The 16,529-nt window shown below is 44.8% G+C and overlaps 3 protein-coding genes across 4 annotated transcripts; all 3 read right to left on the bottom strand.

The window, feature by feature from the left end:
• Positions 1–242: 242 nt before the first annotated feature.
• On the bottom strand, positions 243–13,838 carry slc25a10b (solute carrier family 25 member 10b). Its single transcript, XM_040187063.2, has 11 exons — positions 13,237–13,838; positions 4,376–4,495; positions 4,045–4,159; positions 3,886–3,934; positions 3,763–3,804; positions 3,635–3,678; positions 3,489–3,559; positions 2,784–2,876; positions 2,625–2,702; positions 2,461–2,517; positions 243–1,858 (listed from the first exon to the last, which is right to left on the bottom strand). The coding sequence occupies exons 1-11, from the start codon at positions 13,324–13,326 to the stop codon at positions 1,757–1,759; spliced, it is 861 nt and encodes a 286-aa protein (XP_040042997.1). The 5' UTR covers positions 13,327–13,838; the 3' UTR covers positions 243–1,756.
• LOC144383340 (uncharacterized) lies at positions 6,002–11,815 on the bottom strand. Of its 2 annotated transcripts, none has more exons than XR_013450696.1 (2): positions 10,481–11,815; positions 6,002–9,109 (listed from the first exon to the last, which is right to left on the bottom strand). XR_013450696.1 is itself a non-coding variant. In XM_078080432.1 (2 exons), exons 1-2 carry the CDS (start codon positions 11,591–11,593, stop codon positions 9,087–9,089), a joined length of 993 nt encoding a protein of 330 aa, XP_077936558.1. In that variant the 5' UTR covers positions 11,594–11,738; the 3' UTR covers positions 6,002–9,086. The 2 variants fall into 2 exon arrangements, 1 of the variants encoding a protein (XP_077936558.1); XM_078080432.1 differs by having other exon boundaries at positions 10,624–11,738.
• Positions 13,839–14,518: 680 nt separating the features above from the next.
• LOC120825840 (claudin-6) lies at positions 14,519–16,529 on the bottom strand. Its single transcript, XM_040187686.2, has 2 exons — positions 16,352–16,529; positions 14,519–16,143 (listed from the first exon to the last, which is right to left on the bottom strand). The coding sequence occupies exon 2, from the start codon at positions 16,003–16,005 to the stop codon at positions 15,337–15,339; it is 669 nt and encodes a 222-aa protein (XP_040043620.2). The 5' UTR covers positions 16,006–16,143; positions 16,352–16,529; the 3' UTR covers positions 14,519–15,336.

A 16,529-nucleotide genomic window follows, 5' to 3' on the forward strand; every position in this document is an offset into this window, starting at 1 on the left:
AACCAAACGTTCTCCTTAAGGTTTCTTCCCTTTTTCCACCTTGAAAGGGTTTTTTCATTTTTGGGGGAGTTTTTCCAGTGCTGATGTGAGGGTTTTCGGGACAGAGGATGTCGTATGTGTACAGACTGTAAAGCCCTCTGAGGCAAATTGGTAATTTGTGATTTTGAGCTATACTAAATAAAATAAAATGAATTGAACGTTTTAGCAGGGCGGTTTTACCAAAGAAGACAAATGAAACAGGGTTTTTAATTAGTATTTTAATTCCAAAAATCAACAGTTAGTATTTGCAAAATATAAATTCAAAACACCCAGAATGGTGCGTAATTCCAGTTGCACGACTGCGTAACGCTGGGGTCAACAGTAGTCACTGCGGCTGATCTACAGCACCTGGTGGTGTCGAGGGATGCGTCAGCATTACAACGTGCAGGTTCATGTTCAGGTAGTTGGCGTGTTCTGCCCCCTGGAGGACTCGCATCACAACGCAGTCTCCCGTCTGTTACAGTACAGAGAATGCATTAGATCACTGAACAGGGGCCAAACGATTACTGGCACGCAAATTAAAAAAAAAAAACATTACACCTTGGCCTCTATTGGTAACATTGACATTGCAAAGTCAAAACATTATTTTGATTTCAGAGCTTGTTTCACGTCTGGCTGGCCAGTGTTAGTCGAGGGATTCTAATAAAGTGCCGTACAAAACAGAGTAGCATCCCGAGTCAAAGTCTGCACTCAGCCGAACGAAACAGTAACATCGCGGATGGAAATGCTACTTTTACACTTATACAGCCCTCTACAGGCATCTATATTCATACAGTCAGAACTTGAAAAGAAGTTTAAGTGGTCATATAGTGAAATTGGGACTGGAAAACAAAGTCTAAGCTCCAGCAGTCTGCTTCACAGTTTCCCACCAACTCCCTCCTTACTTGAAAACAAGACAAAACAAACATGGTCCTCTTCTCCAAAAGATTTAAGCGTGAGGCGCTTAAAGAGTAATCGGAATGAGGTATGGGAATATCAAAATTCATAACATTTTAACCTGCTAGTTGATTAAAAGTTTTAAAACATTAATTGAATGAAGAAAAATCGAACAAATTAACAGTCAGTTCTGGACGCATCACTTCATCACTGTCGAATGACTACTACGAAACTACATAAGTTTGTTATGACGTGTTTTAGTAATGGCTTTTGGGGAAATGGTTTGTATAGGCACAGACGAAAAAGGCTACAATGGTTTGGTTTGCATTTTGTACTTCCACCGTTGAGGACTGTTTGGAAACACAATCGTGACCCAAACTTTTCAAGCCCAGAAAACACTTTGTACCAACGGTGAACTGAGCTAGTACAGAGAAATAATACGTAAATAGTCAAATCGGATTTGTAATTAGTTCAAATTAATACGTTCTCATCTAACTAACCCCACTGGTTATTGAAAGATCTCATTTCTCTCCAAGCCCTTTAGGTCACACTAAGACACCTCTTTTAAATTTAGCATCTTCTTTCACAGCATCATTTTGACAATCTAGGCCGATAAAGGAAATCATCCGTTCTAGTGTTTGTTCCTTGTAGAAGCTGCTGCTCACAATGATCAAAGCCATTGCTCTCTGTGAGCAAAAAAAGGAGAAGAAAAACATGCACAAGTCCAAAAAGAGCTGTACAAGACTGCCTTTCTTTCCTGGGTGATGCCCGGAGTAGAGCGCTGACGGGGTGCTGTGCGGGTGCAGGGTGGAGGGTTGAAGAGCAGCTCGTGAGAGCGAGATCAGGAGACGATGCGAATGCCAAAGTATTTCTTGAGCTGCTCGAGGAAGATGAAGGTGAGCACCGTGTGAGGAATCAAGCGGATTCCAGCGGGGACGAGACCCTGTAACAAAATGATGCATCAGATGGTCTTTCAGATCCCTCAGTTTAGAGTTGCTGTGCTTAATTGTACTTTAGTACAAGTTCTTTGTCACAAGAGGTGTGGTGCCTATTACTTAAAAACGTAATTTGTCGCACTTAACATGCAGCCAGCCTGCTTTTAAAAAAAAAAAAAGTTGGAATTTTGCTGTCAAAAACATTCATTTGTCCGATTTACTGATGTCCTCTTTTAGGGCGATCGCTAGTCAGCTGCATCCCCTTTGCACAGCTAACGCAGCAGAAGCATCACTCTGGCTCCAATAAACTTTGCAGCATATCAAGAGTCCACCTGTCATTCATCCCCATTCAGAACATCCCCTGCACTCATATATTGGGATGCAATGTTTGCTGTGGGAGTACTTAAATAATTATTTAAGAAATTCAAGCAGGATCGCCACCGTGTTGTTCTTCCTTGCCTTCAAATGCTAAATGACTGTCAGATTGCAGATGACAATGATATGCGACAGCTTGTTTTGAGCATATGCCACGGAATATTAATAATATTCTAAATGTTTTCCCTTGCTTTTATAACCTCAGTGGGGTTTAAAGTATAGTGTGCCGTTGTACCTTATAAAATGCCAGCGGACCAAGCTTGGCAGTTTCTCTTAAGCAATGGCCCACCCCCTGGAGACAGAGAGAAACTGGATTAAAACCAACGCTGAAGAATGAAGCGGATAGATGAACACACTAATGGAATAGAGGAGACGGAGATGGAGGGTTTACCCACTCACCGTGTACTCTCCCTTTGAGCTCATCAGCCGTGTTTTTAGGACATCCAGCGGTTGACACAGGAACGTAGCACAGCCGCCCTGCAGGGGAACGAGTCATCGGTTCAACAGAAGTGACTGAATGAGGCTTCCAGGACACACAGAATCAAACCGGATACTCACAGCGATGGAGCTGGAAACAAAGTGCGTGAGTATGTTATCTCCCATCAGGCCTGTTCCCAGCACCAGCTGCTTGGCCTGGTCGTAACACGCCAACTAAATACAAACACAGAGGAGGAAATATTTGTCAATCTGATTATATTTCAGAGCATGCACGACGGGGTTCACACATTTCTGAACTAATTGGATGTGAATAGTTGTATCTATGCTGCAGTCTGAAGTAAACGACCTATGGGTGTGCTGGCCAACACAGACTTCACAGCTAAGTGAGGCGGAGACTAGATGGATGAAATTGCACTTTCTTGTTTCTTGTTCTTTAGTGTCTGTATTTTTATGATTGAAATGCACTTATTGTAAGTTGCTTTGGATAAAAGCGTCAGCTAAATGACATGTAAAGGATAAATTGTGTGTATAGGACCATCTGAACAAGCAGCAAATTCATTTTGGAAAAGGAGTCAGCCTCGATTTCAAATAATTCCGTTATCTTATTAAAAAGATTTAGAGATGGATTCTGAATGTGAAACACCATTTCTCATGATTAATATCATCTTCATGTATCGAGTAGAATCTACATTGTGTTTGCAGTAGCCCAGGTAGAATAGAGTACAACGGTAAAGAACCAGACATTGCTCTTCGCTGGCCTCTCTTTAAAACCTGCAGCCATTCAAAAAGATGTGGTCAGTTGCCCTTTGAACCTCGACGACTTGCCTGTCCCACAGTGACCATCGCTCCTCTGCTGGACGCCATGGTGGCTCCTGAAAAGAGTCTCCTCACGCCCTCTGTGGGCCAAGAGACACGAGTCAGACACGACGTCACAATGTGCTTCACCTGATATCACACACACACAACTTTACCTTCTCTGACGACCCTGTAGAATCCATCGATAGCGTGTTTGTAGCTGAAAGACAAAAGATTCAGGCTTGAATTACAGTAACAGGTTCAAAACGTCAAAGGGAACCATTTAGTTAAATAAGAGACTCACTTTCTCCTCAGTTCTGGTGGTAGTTTCATGTCATTCTGCATCCTGGAAGCAGGAGAAGAGGTTAGTTTGTTTGGAATAATTCATGTTAATATTAATGAGGATTAAACGATCATCTCAGCTTACCGGACATTCACCATGTCTGCTGGCGAGCCCACAAAGCCACCAGTGAACCCTGTTGGTAGAGAAAGCACAGCATACAACCCTGAACGGGTGACACTGCAAGCGTGTGCGCGTGCGTGCGGAGAAAGAGAAAGAAGAGAAGCAGAATGTGCGTGTTCCCACCTCCGAAGGCTCCCAGCAGCACCTTCTGGTAAAAGGGCATCGGGCCCTGGCCTGTGCTGCCCAACATGTCCCGGACCGTCTCATAGATTGCAAATCTGGTGAGTGAATAGGACATCTGGGAGGGGAGGAGAAAATAATGATGAACAAATATACTCTCAAATTGAATATGTCTTTTTTCAACCACTGGAAAGAGCCCACGGTCACCTGAAAATACCAACAACGCGCTTTTGTTAATTGTGCTTAAAACAAACACACACATGTATATTTCTTTGTCTGTAAATGTGGTTTGGTGGAAATCATATGCAGAAACATGCTCAAAAACAACACGTACCTGTCTGCAAAGGGAGGCAGAGAGGCCACTGTACAGAGCCAGCACGCCGTCGCTCTTAACCACATGAATGGCCATCCCCACCATCCGCTTCTCCACTTTCTGCTGAGTCTGCAGGTGTACCTAGAAGGACGGTGGTGTATCACGTTAGTGACAGCAACCCAATATGGTAACACAACAGCTGGGGGCAACATGTGTCACTTCTTTGAAGATTTTTCACCAATTTAGTATTTGAAAAGATAAAAAACAAAAATAATGGCCAAATTCTAGTCGACAGAAGGCGAAAAAAACATTTATTTTTTTATATTCTCCAGGATCACAGAAATCAGGCTGAGTAACACTGACCACGGTGAGTAAAAGGAAGATAGTAATGTGTAACACTCCCAGTTATCACACACAATACAAGCGTTATCTAAAGCTCCGCTGTCGTCAGCAGCACCACCATGTGAACTTTGTCCGCTGTTCTAATCTGTATTAAGATAAGTCTTAAGATATTTGTAACAATGATCTTTTCATAATAGTGAAGATAAACATTTTTCATTCATTCGTGATTGTCAGCATGCTAACATGCTAACAATGTGAGTGCTAACATGCCAACCATGGTAATCGTGTTGGTTTAGCATTGTGAACTCTTTTTTTTTTTGCAGGTTTGTGCTCACAAACCAAATAAGGTTATTTGATTTTGATTAAGGTTAAGGCAACACAAGTTATCAAAATAAATTCTTAGAGGGGGCACAATGGTGTCCACAATAGGTCACATATTGGCACTAAGGGAAAAATCACAGAAGTGAATGAAATATGAAGTCTTTTCAAGATTTTAGGACAATCCATATTGGTGGACCGACCAAGACTTTTCATCCATAGTGAAAAGGAGCATAATGACTGAAAAGGCACCAGATAATCCTGTAAATTGAACTACAAATATCAAATACTTGGGGGAATTTAATCTAGAAGTATTAAGTGCAACGGTTCTGAAGCTCGCATATTCTTCTTTAATATAACACAACCTGTTTAGCAGCAAAGTGAGTAGGAACACGCACACATGTGTGGGGAAATATTCCACCCAGATGAGCTGATAAGTGACACCCGGGTTTACACAAAAGAGGAAATGAATAAAACATTACTAGGAAAACAGGGAAAGAGCAGCTGAAATGCACCTGATGTTACGCAAATGTAACAGGCTTCACCATGTGAGAACCAACCACTCCTGCTACTAGTTTCGCATACCTACAAAGTGACATATTGTCCTTGAACTGCCGGACATTACTCAAGACCTACTCAGTGTTTCCCCACAGCTACGTGACAACAGTTTGGACAGGTACTCCGAGTCGAAATAAACACAGGGCTCCCACATATCATATACCATTTAATTCCAATGTGTATAAATGAGATCTTATATTATTCTGTCACATTGTGACATTATTATCAACTAATGCAGCTTCTCACAAAAATCCCATTCATGATAGTGGACCTGCACAAAACTGAAACATATAAATAATGTAAAACATTCCACATCAAACTTCCACTTTGACTGGGGAGAAACCACCTGACTGGCAGAGCCTGTAAGTATTTGGCCGATGACACGTTTGATACGTAGATACAGCTTCTATAATCATGACGGAGGCTCGGTAGTTTTACTGAACTTTGTTGTTCAGGTTTATTGAACAAAACACAGCGGCTAAATACAACTTTTTCTGATTTACATTTTTGTTAAGATGGCGTCATGAAAACTAGAACAGATCCTGTTTTCACCCTTCACAATAAAACACTTCCGTTTCTTCAAATTAAAACCACATGGCACCCTGCAATTTGGAAACACGACTGCACCCATGTTACAACCAACAATCAATGCCCAATGTCCAGAACTGCAAATAAGTCACAACATCCTCCCGCCCAATGAACAACTGTTCATACGTATCAAATTGACCTTTAACCTATTTCTAATGGGTATAGTAACTGAACAGGCCTTCTTAACACGCTGCCTGTAGAAGTGCAAACATTACATGAACGTATGAGGCCATCTCTGCCTGGAAAGACCTCTACGAGTCTACCCATCTTCCATGTCTGTCTGGGTGTGTTGTCCTCCCCAATGAGAACAACATCTCCTACTTTAAGTGCTGTTGGAGTAGGAGTGTCCACTTTGTGAGCGGATTTCAAGTCCAATAGATAGTCTCTGCGCCAGCTGTTCCAAAAGCTGGTCAAAAGTCTCTGCTGGTATTTCCACCTTTTACCAAGCTCCTCACGGTTTGCTGTGAGCACCTGAGCTGGAGAAAGAAAAGTCTTTGGTGGCAAGGAAGTCAAGCGTTTACCAACCAGGAAGTGTGAAGGGGTAAGTGGCTGGGGCTCTAATACATCACTATGTACATACGACAGAGGCCTAGAATTCAACACTGCCTCAACCTCAGTAAGTACAGTTGTGAGTTCCTCAAAGCTCAAAGAGGCTTTTCCCAGTACCTTCTTTAAGCATGTTTTAACAGATCTCACAAGCCTTTCCCAGAAGCCCCCCCACCAGGCAGCCCGCTCAGCAATGAACTTCCAGGTGATCCCTTTCTCAGTAAAAAACTCTGTGAGCTTTGAACCTTTAATGTTTTGCCATAACTCCTTTAGATCTTTGTCTGCTCTTTTGAATGTCTTCGCATTATCAGAGTAGATGATCTTACATAGCCCTCGTCTTGCAATGAATCGCTTTAAGGCTAGTAGAAAGTTCTCTGTAGTCTGATCTGAAACCAACTCCAAATGTACTGCTCTCGTTACTGCACATGTAAACAGCGTGATGTATGCCTTTACTGGTTGCCCCTTAGATCTAACATACAAGGGTCCTGCAAAATCTACACCTGTAACTTCAAAAGGAGGTGACTCAGTTACTCTATCTCGAGGTAAAGGAGCGGTAATCTGCTTTGCTGCTTTAACCTTAAGTTTTCTGCAAATGTAACAACCTGAAACAATGCGTTTTACAAGCTGTCTCCCTCTCAAAATCCAGTAATGTTCTCTGAGTTGAATCAGTGTATCTCGTACACCAGAATGCATCACCTTTTCATGACATGAATGAACCAATAGCTCAGAGTACTTGTGATTTGTTGGTAGTACCCAGGGGTGCTGTTCTCTGAAACTAAAATCAGAGTGGTGTAGTCTTCCCCCAACACTTAGCAGACCATTTTCATCTAAGAATGGTTTCAAGTCTTTGATTTTAGAGTCTCTTTTCACATTTAGTTTTGACTTTAGCTGGGACATTTCAGAGCTAAAACAGCGCTCTTGCGTAGCCTTTACCCAGTACATTTCAGCTGCAATCAGCTCTTCTGAGGTTAACTCTCCCTGAACCCTTTGACAAGACCTTGTGTTAGTTACAAAGCGTTTTACCCATGCAGTGATTCTTAACACAGTCTTAAGCCTGCTGTACCTTTCTAAGTTCAACAGAGGTACCGTTTGTTCAGCGCTAGTGAATTGTACAACAGTCTGATACTTAGATTTCAGTTCAGTGTTTACCTCATTCACCACATTGTCATCATCAATGTCCAGCTCCCTTTCAGCTGTGGACAGTGAAGCTGGTCCGCTCCACCACAACTGGCTCTCAATAAGACTCTGTGCATGCTGACCTCGTGTAGGTAAGTCAGCAGGATTCATTTTACCAGCACAGTGGGACCACGTCTCCGGGTTTGTGAGCCCTTGTATTTCAGTCACTCTGTTGGCCACAAAGGGCTTCCACCGCTGGGCAGAGCTGCGGATCCAGTGAAGAGTGATCATCGAGTCCGTCCACATTTGAAGTTGGCTCTTCTCCATGTTCAGTGGTTTGAGAAAACTGTGTCCTAATCTTGCTCCAATAAGTGCACCCATAAGCTCCAGGCGAGGTAATGTCATTTTCTTTAGGGGTGCGACTCGCGACTTAGAGGCCACAAAGCTTGTAACAGTCTCTCCTTGTTTGTTTTTTCCTTGTAGATATGCCACAGCACTGTAAGCCTTTTCACTTGCGTCACAGTAGACATGCAACTTCACCGTGTGTGACTCTTGCTGGATCTCAATGTGGTACCACCTGGGAATAGCCATCAGGTGGAGCAGTGGTAGCTCCATACACCACTGTTCCCATTTTTCAGTCAAATCAATGGGTAATGGTTCATCCCAACTGAGCCCTCTCTCCCACATTTCTTGGAATAGGCACTTCACTCTGATAGTAAAGGGAGTGAGAAACCCAATGGGGTCAAATATGCGAGCCGATGTTTGTAGAACACTTCTCTTTGTGTTTTCTTTGTCCCGTAAAATGTCAATGAGTCCCTTTTGATCAAACACAAAATCATCTCTCTCTGGTCTCCAAACGAGTCCTAGCACTTTGAGCACGTTTCCACAGGACTCTGTATCTCCAGTCAACTCTACTCCAGTCTCCTTCCACATGGCTCTCAGGTCAGGTGAGTTGGTAACCCATTTGCAGAGGTCCATACCTGCCTGAGCGAGAATGTCTTTTGCTGTTGTTGTCACATGTAGAGCTTCCTGCACAGTAGGTGAGCTTGAAATAAAGTCATCTACATACAGAGAGTCACTGAGGATCTGTGCTGCCTTTGGTTGTTCTGTGTCAAATAGTTTGAGGTGTTTTCTGATGGTGGCAGCAAGCAGGAATGGGCTGGGAGACACTCCGAAAACCACTCTGTTCATTCTCAGGACACATACCTCATTCTTGCAGTCTTTGGTTGGGGGTCCATGCATCCACAGGAACCTAACAGCATCTTTATCCTTTTCTGCGAGGGAAATCTGAAGAAAAGCCTTGGTTATATCAGCAGTGAAGGCAATCTCATGCAACCTGAATGTGATGAGTACCTCTAGCAGGTTTGGGTTTAGATTAGGCCCTGTGTGCAAACAGTCATTGAGGGATGGGCTGTCTGCATCATGTGAGGACGCATCAAATACCACTCTCAGTTTAGTTGTGGCCTTGTCCTCTCTTACAACAGCGTGATGTGGCATGTAATATCTTACAGTCTCTTGGTTCCCTGTCACTGTTTTGTCCTCTAAAACCTCCTCACAGATCCCTTGCTGCAGGTAGTCCTGTATTACGTTGTTGTACCTGGCATACAAGGCTGCATCGGTTTTTAGTTTTCTCATAAGGCTCTCAAAACGTCTCTTTGCTACCTTAAAGTTGTCTGGAAGCTGGTCTTTGTCAGATCGCCATGGTAACTCAACTTGGTAGCGTCCATTTTCGAATGTAGTAGTCTGTTCAAAGCTTTGTAAAATGTCTGAGTCCTCTCGGCTCTCCGCCTGTTTGTTTACAATGCCCAGGGACTCGACCTCCCAGAATGCATGTAACTGTTTGGAAATCTGGGTCTCTTCAGTCAAACTTATGTGCATGCAAGTGGTTTCTGTAACGCTGGAGGTAGTCACTGGCCCTTGCAAAGCCCATCCAAAAATACTCTCAACTGCCACTAGTGAATTTGTGACCTTTTGGACCTTTCCAGTGACTGCTTGCCAGTAGTAGTCTGCTCCTATTAACACCTGCAACTCTTGATCGTTAGCACCTTCTAGTGGAAAGTCTGCAAGTTGAAGCCCTCTTTTCTTTATCTCTGCTTGAATGGGCTCGCTTGGGACCTTTATCACAGCACTGCACACCTGAGGAGTCTCTACAGCTTCAATCTCAAGTCTCTGTTCAGTGTTCCACATATTCTGGAGCTCAACTCTCACAACATTGCGTTTCTCTGTTACAGGAGAGGTGGAACCAAAAACATGGAGATTTAGTGTCTCTTGCCTTACAACTGGGAGTCCTAAGGCTCTGACGACGTTTCTGTGAATGAAACTTCGCTGGCTGCCTCCATCCAATAGACAGCGTGTTATCTTCCTCTCCTTTGGTCCTACAGTCCATGTCTTAACTGTCTGAAGTAGTACTGTGTTCTGAGTATTGGTCTTCACCTTTACAGGGCTTGTCAATGACGACAACACAGCTTCTGTATTTTCACTACTATTGGTAGTGTTAATATCTAGCTTGGCTTCAGACTGCTCACAAACTGACAAGTGGTGTTTCCGGTTGCATAGGCTGCACAAAACCTTTACTCTGCAGTATTTTGCAATGTGTTTTGGGCCTAAGCAGACATAACACCGTCCAAGTTTTCTCAGTTTATCCTTGCGTGCACTTACTGTATGGTCGGAACAGTTCTCTGGTTTGTGGTCGCTACTGTCACAATACACACAGGTCCGGGGCACGGCACTGGCGGTGTGCAAGGCGGTCGCTGACGGGACACTCCACTTTCTGGGTTTATCGCAGGCGTAGGATGGCTTACCCACATTCTTGTGTTGTGGGCTCGGATCCTTCGATGCATGGCCTGGTCTTGTAAGCTGAAGCGCTCGTTCTCTGCTTTGCACCTCATTTTGTAGAAACTGAATCAACTCTGGCACCTTCCATTCGTTGGTCGCGTTTGGTTGGCGGGTGTAGGCGAGTGCGATGTCCTCCGGAATGAGCTGCAGTAGCACTGGACAAAGCAGGCAGCCGTACGTGTCACTCTGGACTCCAAGTGACTCCAAACTGCGTATCTGGATCTCACATTCATCATACAAGTGCCTCAAAGCTGTAACATCGGAAGATCTTTTAACAGGGTTTAAGTTCAGTAATTTGGACATATGGGCACTTATCACAATGTCCTTTCTCCCAAAGCGGCTCTGGAGTAACTCTATTGCAGCATCGTAGTTGGCATCTGTCATTGTAAGCCCTGCAATAGTTCTAGCAGCTGCTCCAGTCAGGTAGGATCTGAGGTAAGTAAACTTGTCTGTCTTGCATAGTACCTCATTTCTGTGAATAGCTGTTTCATATTGTGACCAGAATTCCTGCCACTGGCTTATTTCACCATCGTACTTTGTTATCATTAGCTTAGGAAGTTTAACAGTTTGTCTGGACTGTGATGTAAATGAACCGCTGCTCCCATCGCTCACGCGCACTCTCGGGGTGTCTCTGATGGTTTCCTGATGCCCGATGGCGGTGGTGGCGCGAACCTTCCAAGTGAGAACGCGGTCCATGTAATCCAGTGTGCTTGAAATCTCCGTGTCCAGATCGTCCGTGGACGTCACATCTTCTATGCCCTTGTCCAAGTCCAATAAACTGTCCTCCTTCGATGATAAAACTGCCAGAAACTCGCGTAGTTTGTCAGTATCTGGTCTTTCCTTCCCCACCTCGTCCTCTAGGCGGGTTAACAGCCTCGTCGTAGCGGCGCGAATAGTCGCCCGCTTCCTTTTCAGCCGCTCGAGTCCCTCCGTCATGACGGCTGCTAAACCGAGCCGTTAGCTGTTCACTTCGTTCGAAAAAGTTCTTAAAGTCCTTACATCCCGGGTTTCGGCACCAAATGATACGTAGATACAGCTTCTATAATCATGACGGAGGCTCGGTAGTTTTACTGAACTTTGTTGTTCAGGTTTATTGAACAAAACACAGCGGCTAAATACAACTTTTTCTGATTTACATTTTTGTTAAGATGGCGTCATGAAAACTAGAACAGATCCTGTTTTCACCCTTCACAATAAAACACTTCCGTTTCTTCAAATTAAAACCACATGGCACCCTGCAATTTGGAAACACGACTGCACCCATGTTACAACCAACAATCAATGCCCAATGTCCAGAACTGCAAATAAGTCACAACAACGTTCCTTTGTTGAGCCGGACCTGAAGGAAAACAATGACCGAGCACTTCATGCTCATTGAAGTGCTGATTGTAAGCTTTCAAATACAGAGTAAGACGCGGAAGGGGAAGTCACTTATTGTAATTTAACCCGTTCAGTAAGAAGTTGGAGCTGCACAAGAGGCATCCAATGGAGGCGTATAGAGCATGTTATTCCCGTGCTCTATTGAATGAGCCACATTACGTACACTCAATGTGGACAGCCAATCAACACGAAAGAGCATGATTTATGCACTTTATGGGCATCACTTCTTATTGTTGGATAGAACGCAAAAAGACCAACGATCAGGAGAATTTACTTTGGAAAACAGTTTGAGGGAAAATACCATCAAGACACATTTTGTCAATCTGTATCTATACATAATATATATAAATGTTGTCTGGTGGTAAACTAACCAGGCGGAGTTGAATGTCTTGATTTGAATTATGCCATATATATATATATATATATATATATATATATATATATATATAAAAAATGTGGCATACCAGCTAGCACGCAGGACAGGGCAGACATGAAGCACTCCAGGAGAGTTTTAGAGATGATTAGCGGCCTCGTCGACATAATTACACACGGCACGGCTGTATTCCGGTGAAGTAAGGTGAGGACTGCTTTGGGCGTTAGACTGATTTACTCCTCTGTGCATCACAGCGAGGCAAAAATTAGCGAGAGTGAACATATATGACTCCACTGGCTGATACAGACAGACACTATGTGGCGTTTCACACACAAATTATATATATATATATATATATATATATATTATAAATAAAGCAGTGAGTGGCGGTCTGGCTTCAATGGTGACGTCAGCTCTGACAGATTTGACTGAGTAGCAATCAATCGCCATATCGCAGGCCACATCTCGATAGTAGAAATAGGCTGCATTGTGCAGCAATTGTGCCATTCTGTGTGCCTCAAAATAAATACAACAATTGCTTCACCGCATCGTGTGTGGTTATTGACGAGCTGTCACTTGTCTTAACCTCTCCCCCATTTCTGAACGGGCTCGGCCACCCTGACAGACATCACAGTGATGCCATCGAAGACACGCGATGCCGAAGACACGCGCCCCGATATCTATCAATCTACAACGGCAACACGACCGGAGGTCACGGGGCTCAACAAACGAATCTCTCCGGCCGCGGGTCTGCTGTTGCAGAGCGCCGTGGCCGCGCACGCAGGCCTCTGTCCTCTGCACGGCGACCGTCGCGCCCTCGGCTCACCTTGATCAGGTCCAGAGGATGCGTGCAGCACGCGGCTCCGCACGACGCGAGCCCCCCGAAATACCACCGCGACATCCGCTTCTCCGTCATGGTTCGTCTCCCGATGCTGCTATACTTCCTCCCTTCCTTCCGTCCTTCCTCCGCAGTCCGCCTTCCTCACGCCGTCCTCCCGCTTCCTGTGGCCGCGGGGCGCGAGCTGCGTGCAGCGCGTGGTCTCCTGGGATCTAACCCGGTCACTGCTCACGCGTTCCTATCAGAGCGACCTGGGAGGACTTTGGGCTCCCGCAGCGTCGCGCGCACTTACGCCACATGACGTGCGTGTAGGCATGTAGAAACACGAGGTGTGTGTGTGCGCGCGCGTGCACTGTCTGCTGTGTTTGGGTCACAATGCGCAATCGGAAGCGGTGACGAGCGCAGCCAATTGCCGCCGCGGAGGCCGGAGCTGCCTACTCCCGCCCCGGGGCTTTCAAAGGTCGACCGCGGGGTAAGAGAGCAGTGGACGACCCGAAGAGCGGAGCCCAAAGTCACGCACGGCGGGCCGCTTTCACCTCTACCGACGCCCGTGCGACGCTTAAAGTGACACGTGCTCTTCCGGCAGACGCAGGATCACGCGCGTCACGCGGTCCCTTTAAGAGGAAGAGGCGCAAAGCAAGAAAAATAAAAGTGTTTAACCGTGAAATGACTGGGATCCCATTAGCAGGGAGGTTGGTCGACAAGACGCGTGTTACAAACTACTTTGTCTCTCTTTCAGGAAAGATTAACTTTATATAAACTTTATATTTCTAATAAACGAATCTCTTGAATAAAATCCAGCTTTTCACACATCACGCCATCATCATATCAAATACTCAATGAAAGACATAAGAGGATAAAAAAATGTAAACTGACCCTTTTTGCTTAACCAAATATCGAACTTTTCATTGAGTGTTTAATTGTCTTGTCCACTCAAGACGTCAAATAATCAGTTAATCTTGTAAGCACATCAGTTACAGTTAAGTGTTTACTGCCCCCAAGTGTGCAATGTCTGCTGTCACTACTTCACAACAGTTTGGATGAACTGGGAATTAATCATTGTCGGTTTTAATGAACATCTGTGCAGGAGTTGAAACCCTTTCCCCAAACTCTGAAAACAACAAAGATGTCTTTCTGGTAGGTAATGTGATAACTAGAAGAAGACAGGAATAATCCTGTTCTTCACAGTCCTTAAAAGCGCGACAGGGCTCACTGGTAGAGTATAGTTATTGACACTGGGTGAGTTGATTGAATCAAATAGAGAGAATAGTGGGATGCAAACACATTTTTATTGCGCATAAGTGGTGAAAAATCATTCAATCACGTCAATACAAAAAAAAACAAAGGTGGAAATTGAGATGTCGCACATATGCAGTGACCACTCTAAATAATATGATGTTATTAAGTCAACTGCATTAAATGCTGGATAAAACGTAAGCCTTGCTACATAAACACAGTGGTGAGCGTTAGTGCACAGCACATCAAATCAGGCAACTTTAAAAGAGTTCAGATTAGCAACGAATTATTTTTGTTTATCCAAATGAACATACTGTACTTGTTCTAGGAAAAAGAAAAAACAGTGAAAATACCAAAAACACACTTATTTATCAGCATTCATAAAAAGTAAATAAAGATGCATCGCTGCCTGCACATTGTCAGTGAACACAGTAGCGTACACAGATGTGCCGTGTACACTGGCTTTTTGTACACAGACCGCCCACACACACACACACACACACACACACACACACACGCACACACACAAAAACACAAGCAGAGGCAGACTGGAATTTGAGAAATGTAAGTCACACACATTAGTAAACTTTGAAACATTTAAAACCTCCCCCAACTGACGTCAAATCCCACTGACAGCCAATCAATTCCACTAGAAACCTTCAGCTGACCAGCTCTTCATGTCATTTTATTAATAAATGTAAAGTGTTTGTTTGCCAAATTGTATTGGAGTCCACATTATGATCTAAATAAACAAAACCAAACTCCATGATATGATATGAGATACACACACAATAAAGGCCTCTATTAGATGGCCACCTTGTAGTTTGACCTCACATGTCCGATAAAATCATCTCATACAAAAGATTTTTCCTGCTGCTTCGCCTCCCCTGCTGCCCCTTTCGTCGGGTTATTCTTCATGGCTCCGCCGAAAAAAGCCAGCGCTCCTGCTCCTTGTTGAGAGGAGCCCAGATGGAGCAGAGAGCCCCCCACCAGGAGCAGCACGCTGGCCAACCAGCCCAGGTACAGCGCCGGCCCCAGCTCCCTCTTTAAAGGCGCTGCGACAGTCGGGTCGTAGAAGTCCCTGATGACCGCGTGGGCGGTCCAACAGATGGGAATCAAGTAGGCCAAGCCAGACACGACGAAGAGCAGCCCGGCGATCCTGGCCAGTCGAGCCTTGGAGGTCTGGTTGGCGTCCCCCATGCAGTGAGTGCACTTGGCCCCTGCCACCCCGAGCATGAGTGCCAGGAGACAGAAGAGCAGGGAAAGGACGGTGAGGCCCCGGGCGGCCTGGGCCGACGTGGGCAGGGCCAGGGTGGAGTCGTAGGTCTTGCACTGGATCTGGCCTGTGGTCTGAGACAGGCAGTTCATCCACAGTCCCTCCCACAGCACCTGGGCGATCACCAGCTCTCCGCCCACGAAGGCGGACACGCGCCACAGAGGAGCCGCGCACACCAACGCCCCGCACACCCAACCCAGGACAGCCAGCACCAGGCCCAGCAGCTGAAGGCCTGTGGATGCCATGCTTTATATGAAGGGAATGTCTCTTGTCTTTGCCTCTGGGAGGTTACTGAGCTCTCAGTAGATGAGTCTAAGCTTTCCACCGCGGGACGTCCAGTGATTTTAAGCTCTTGAGATGAATCCTTTCTTGAGCAACACCCACTGTTAAGATGAAAGATTTCCACAGATGTTAAATTAACTGATCAAATCCCTTTAACTTAACTTTATATCTAAATGCCAGTTCAAACCAGTACAATACAACAGTAGCATTAGTCAGAATAAGGGCATTATACTTAACTGTGTTCTATTTGATTCAATCAACTCACTCATTTTCTCAAGTTGCTGCTAAATAAAGCTCAATAAAACTTACCGTACAACCACTACCAGACGTCCACAGATGGCGTGTTGATGATCCTCTGTGTGTTCCTCGGTGGTTCAGTGGCCTGATGTGAGCAGTCGGTGTCTTTATACTCTTATGACTGGCCAGCTTGTCTCGTTGGATCTCATACACACGAGTGTGGGAGGGCAGCAGTGTGTAACACTGCATA

Source organism: Gasterosteus aculeatus, chromosome 9, assembly GCF_964276395.1.
Source record: "Gasterosteus aculeatus chromosome 9, fGasAcu3.hap1.1, whole genome shotgun sequence".
NCBI classification, from domain to species: Eukaryota; Metazoa; Chordata; class Actinopteri; order Perciformes; family Gasterosteidae; genus Gasterosteus; species Gasterosteus aculeatus.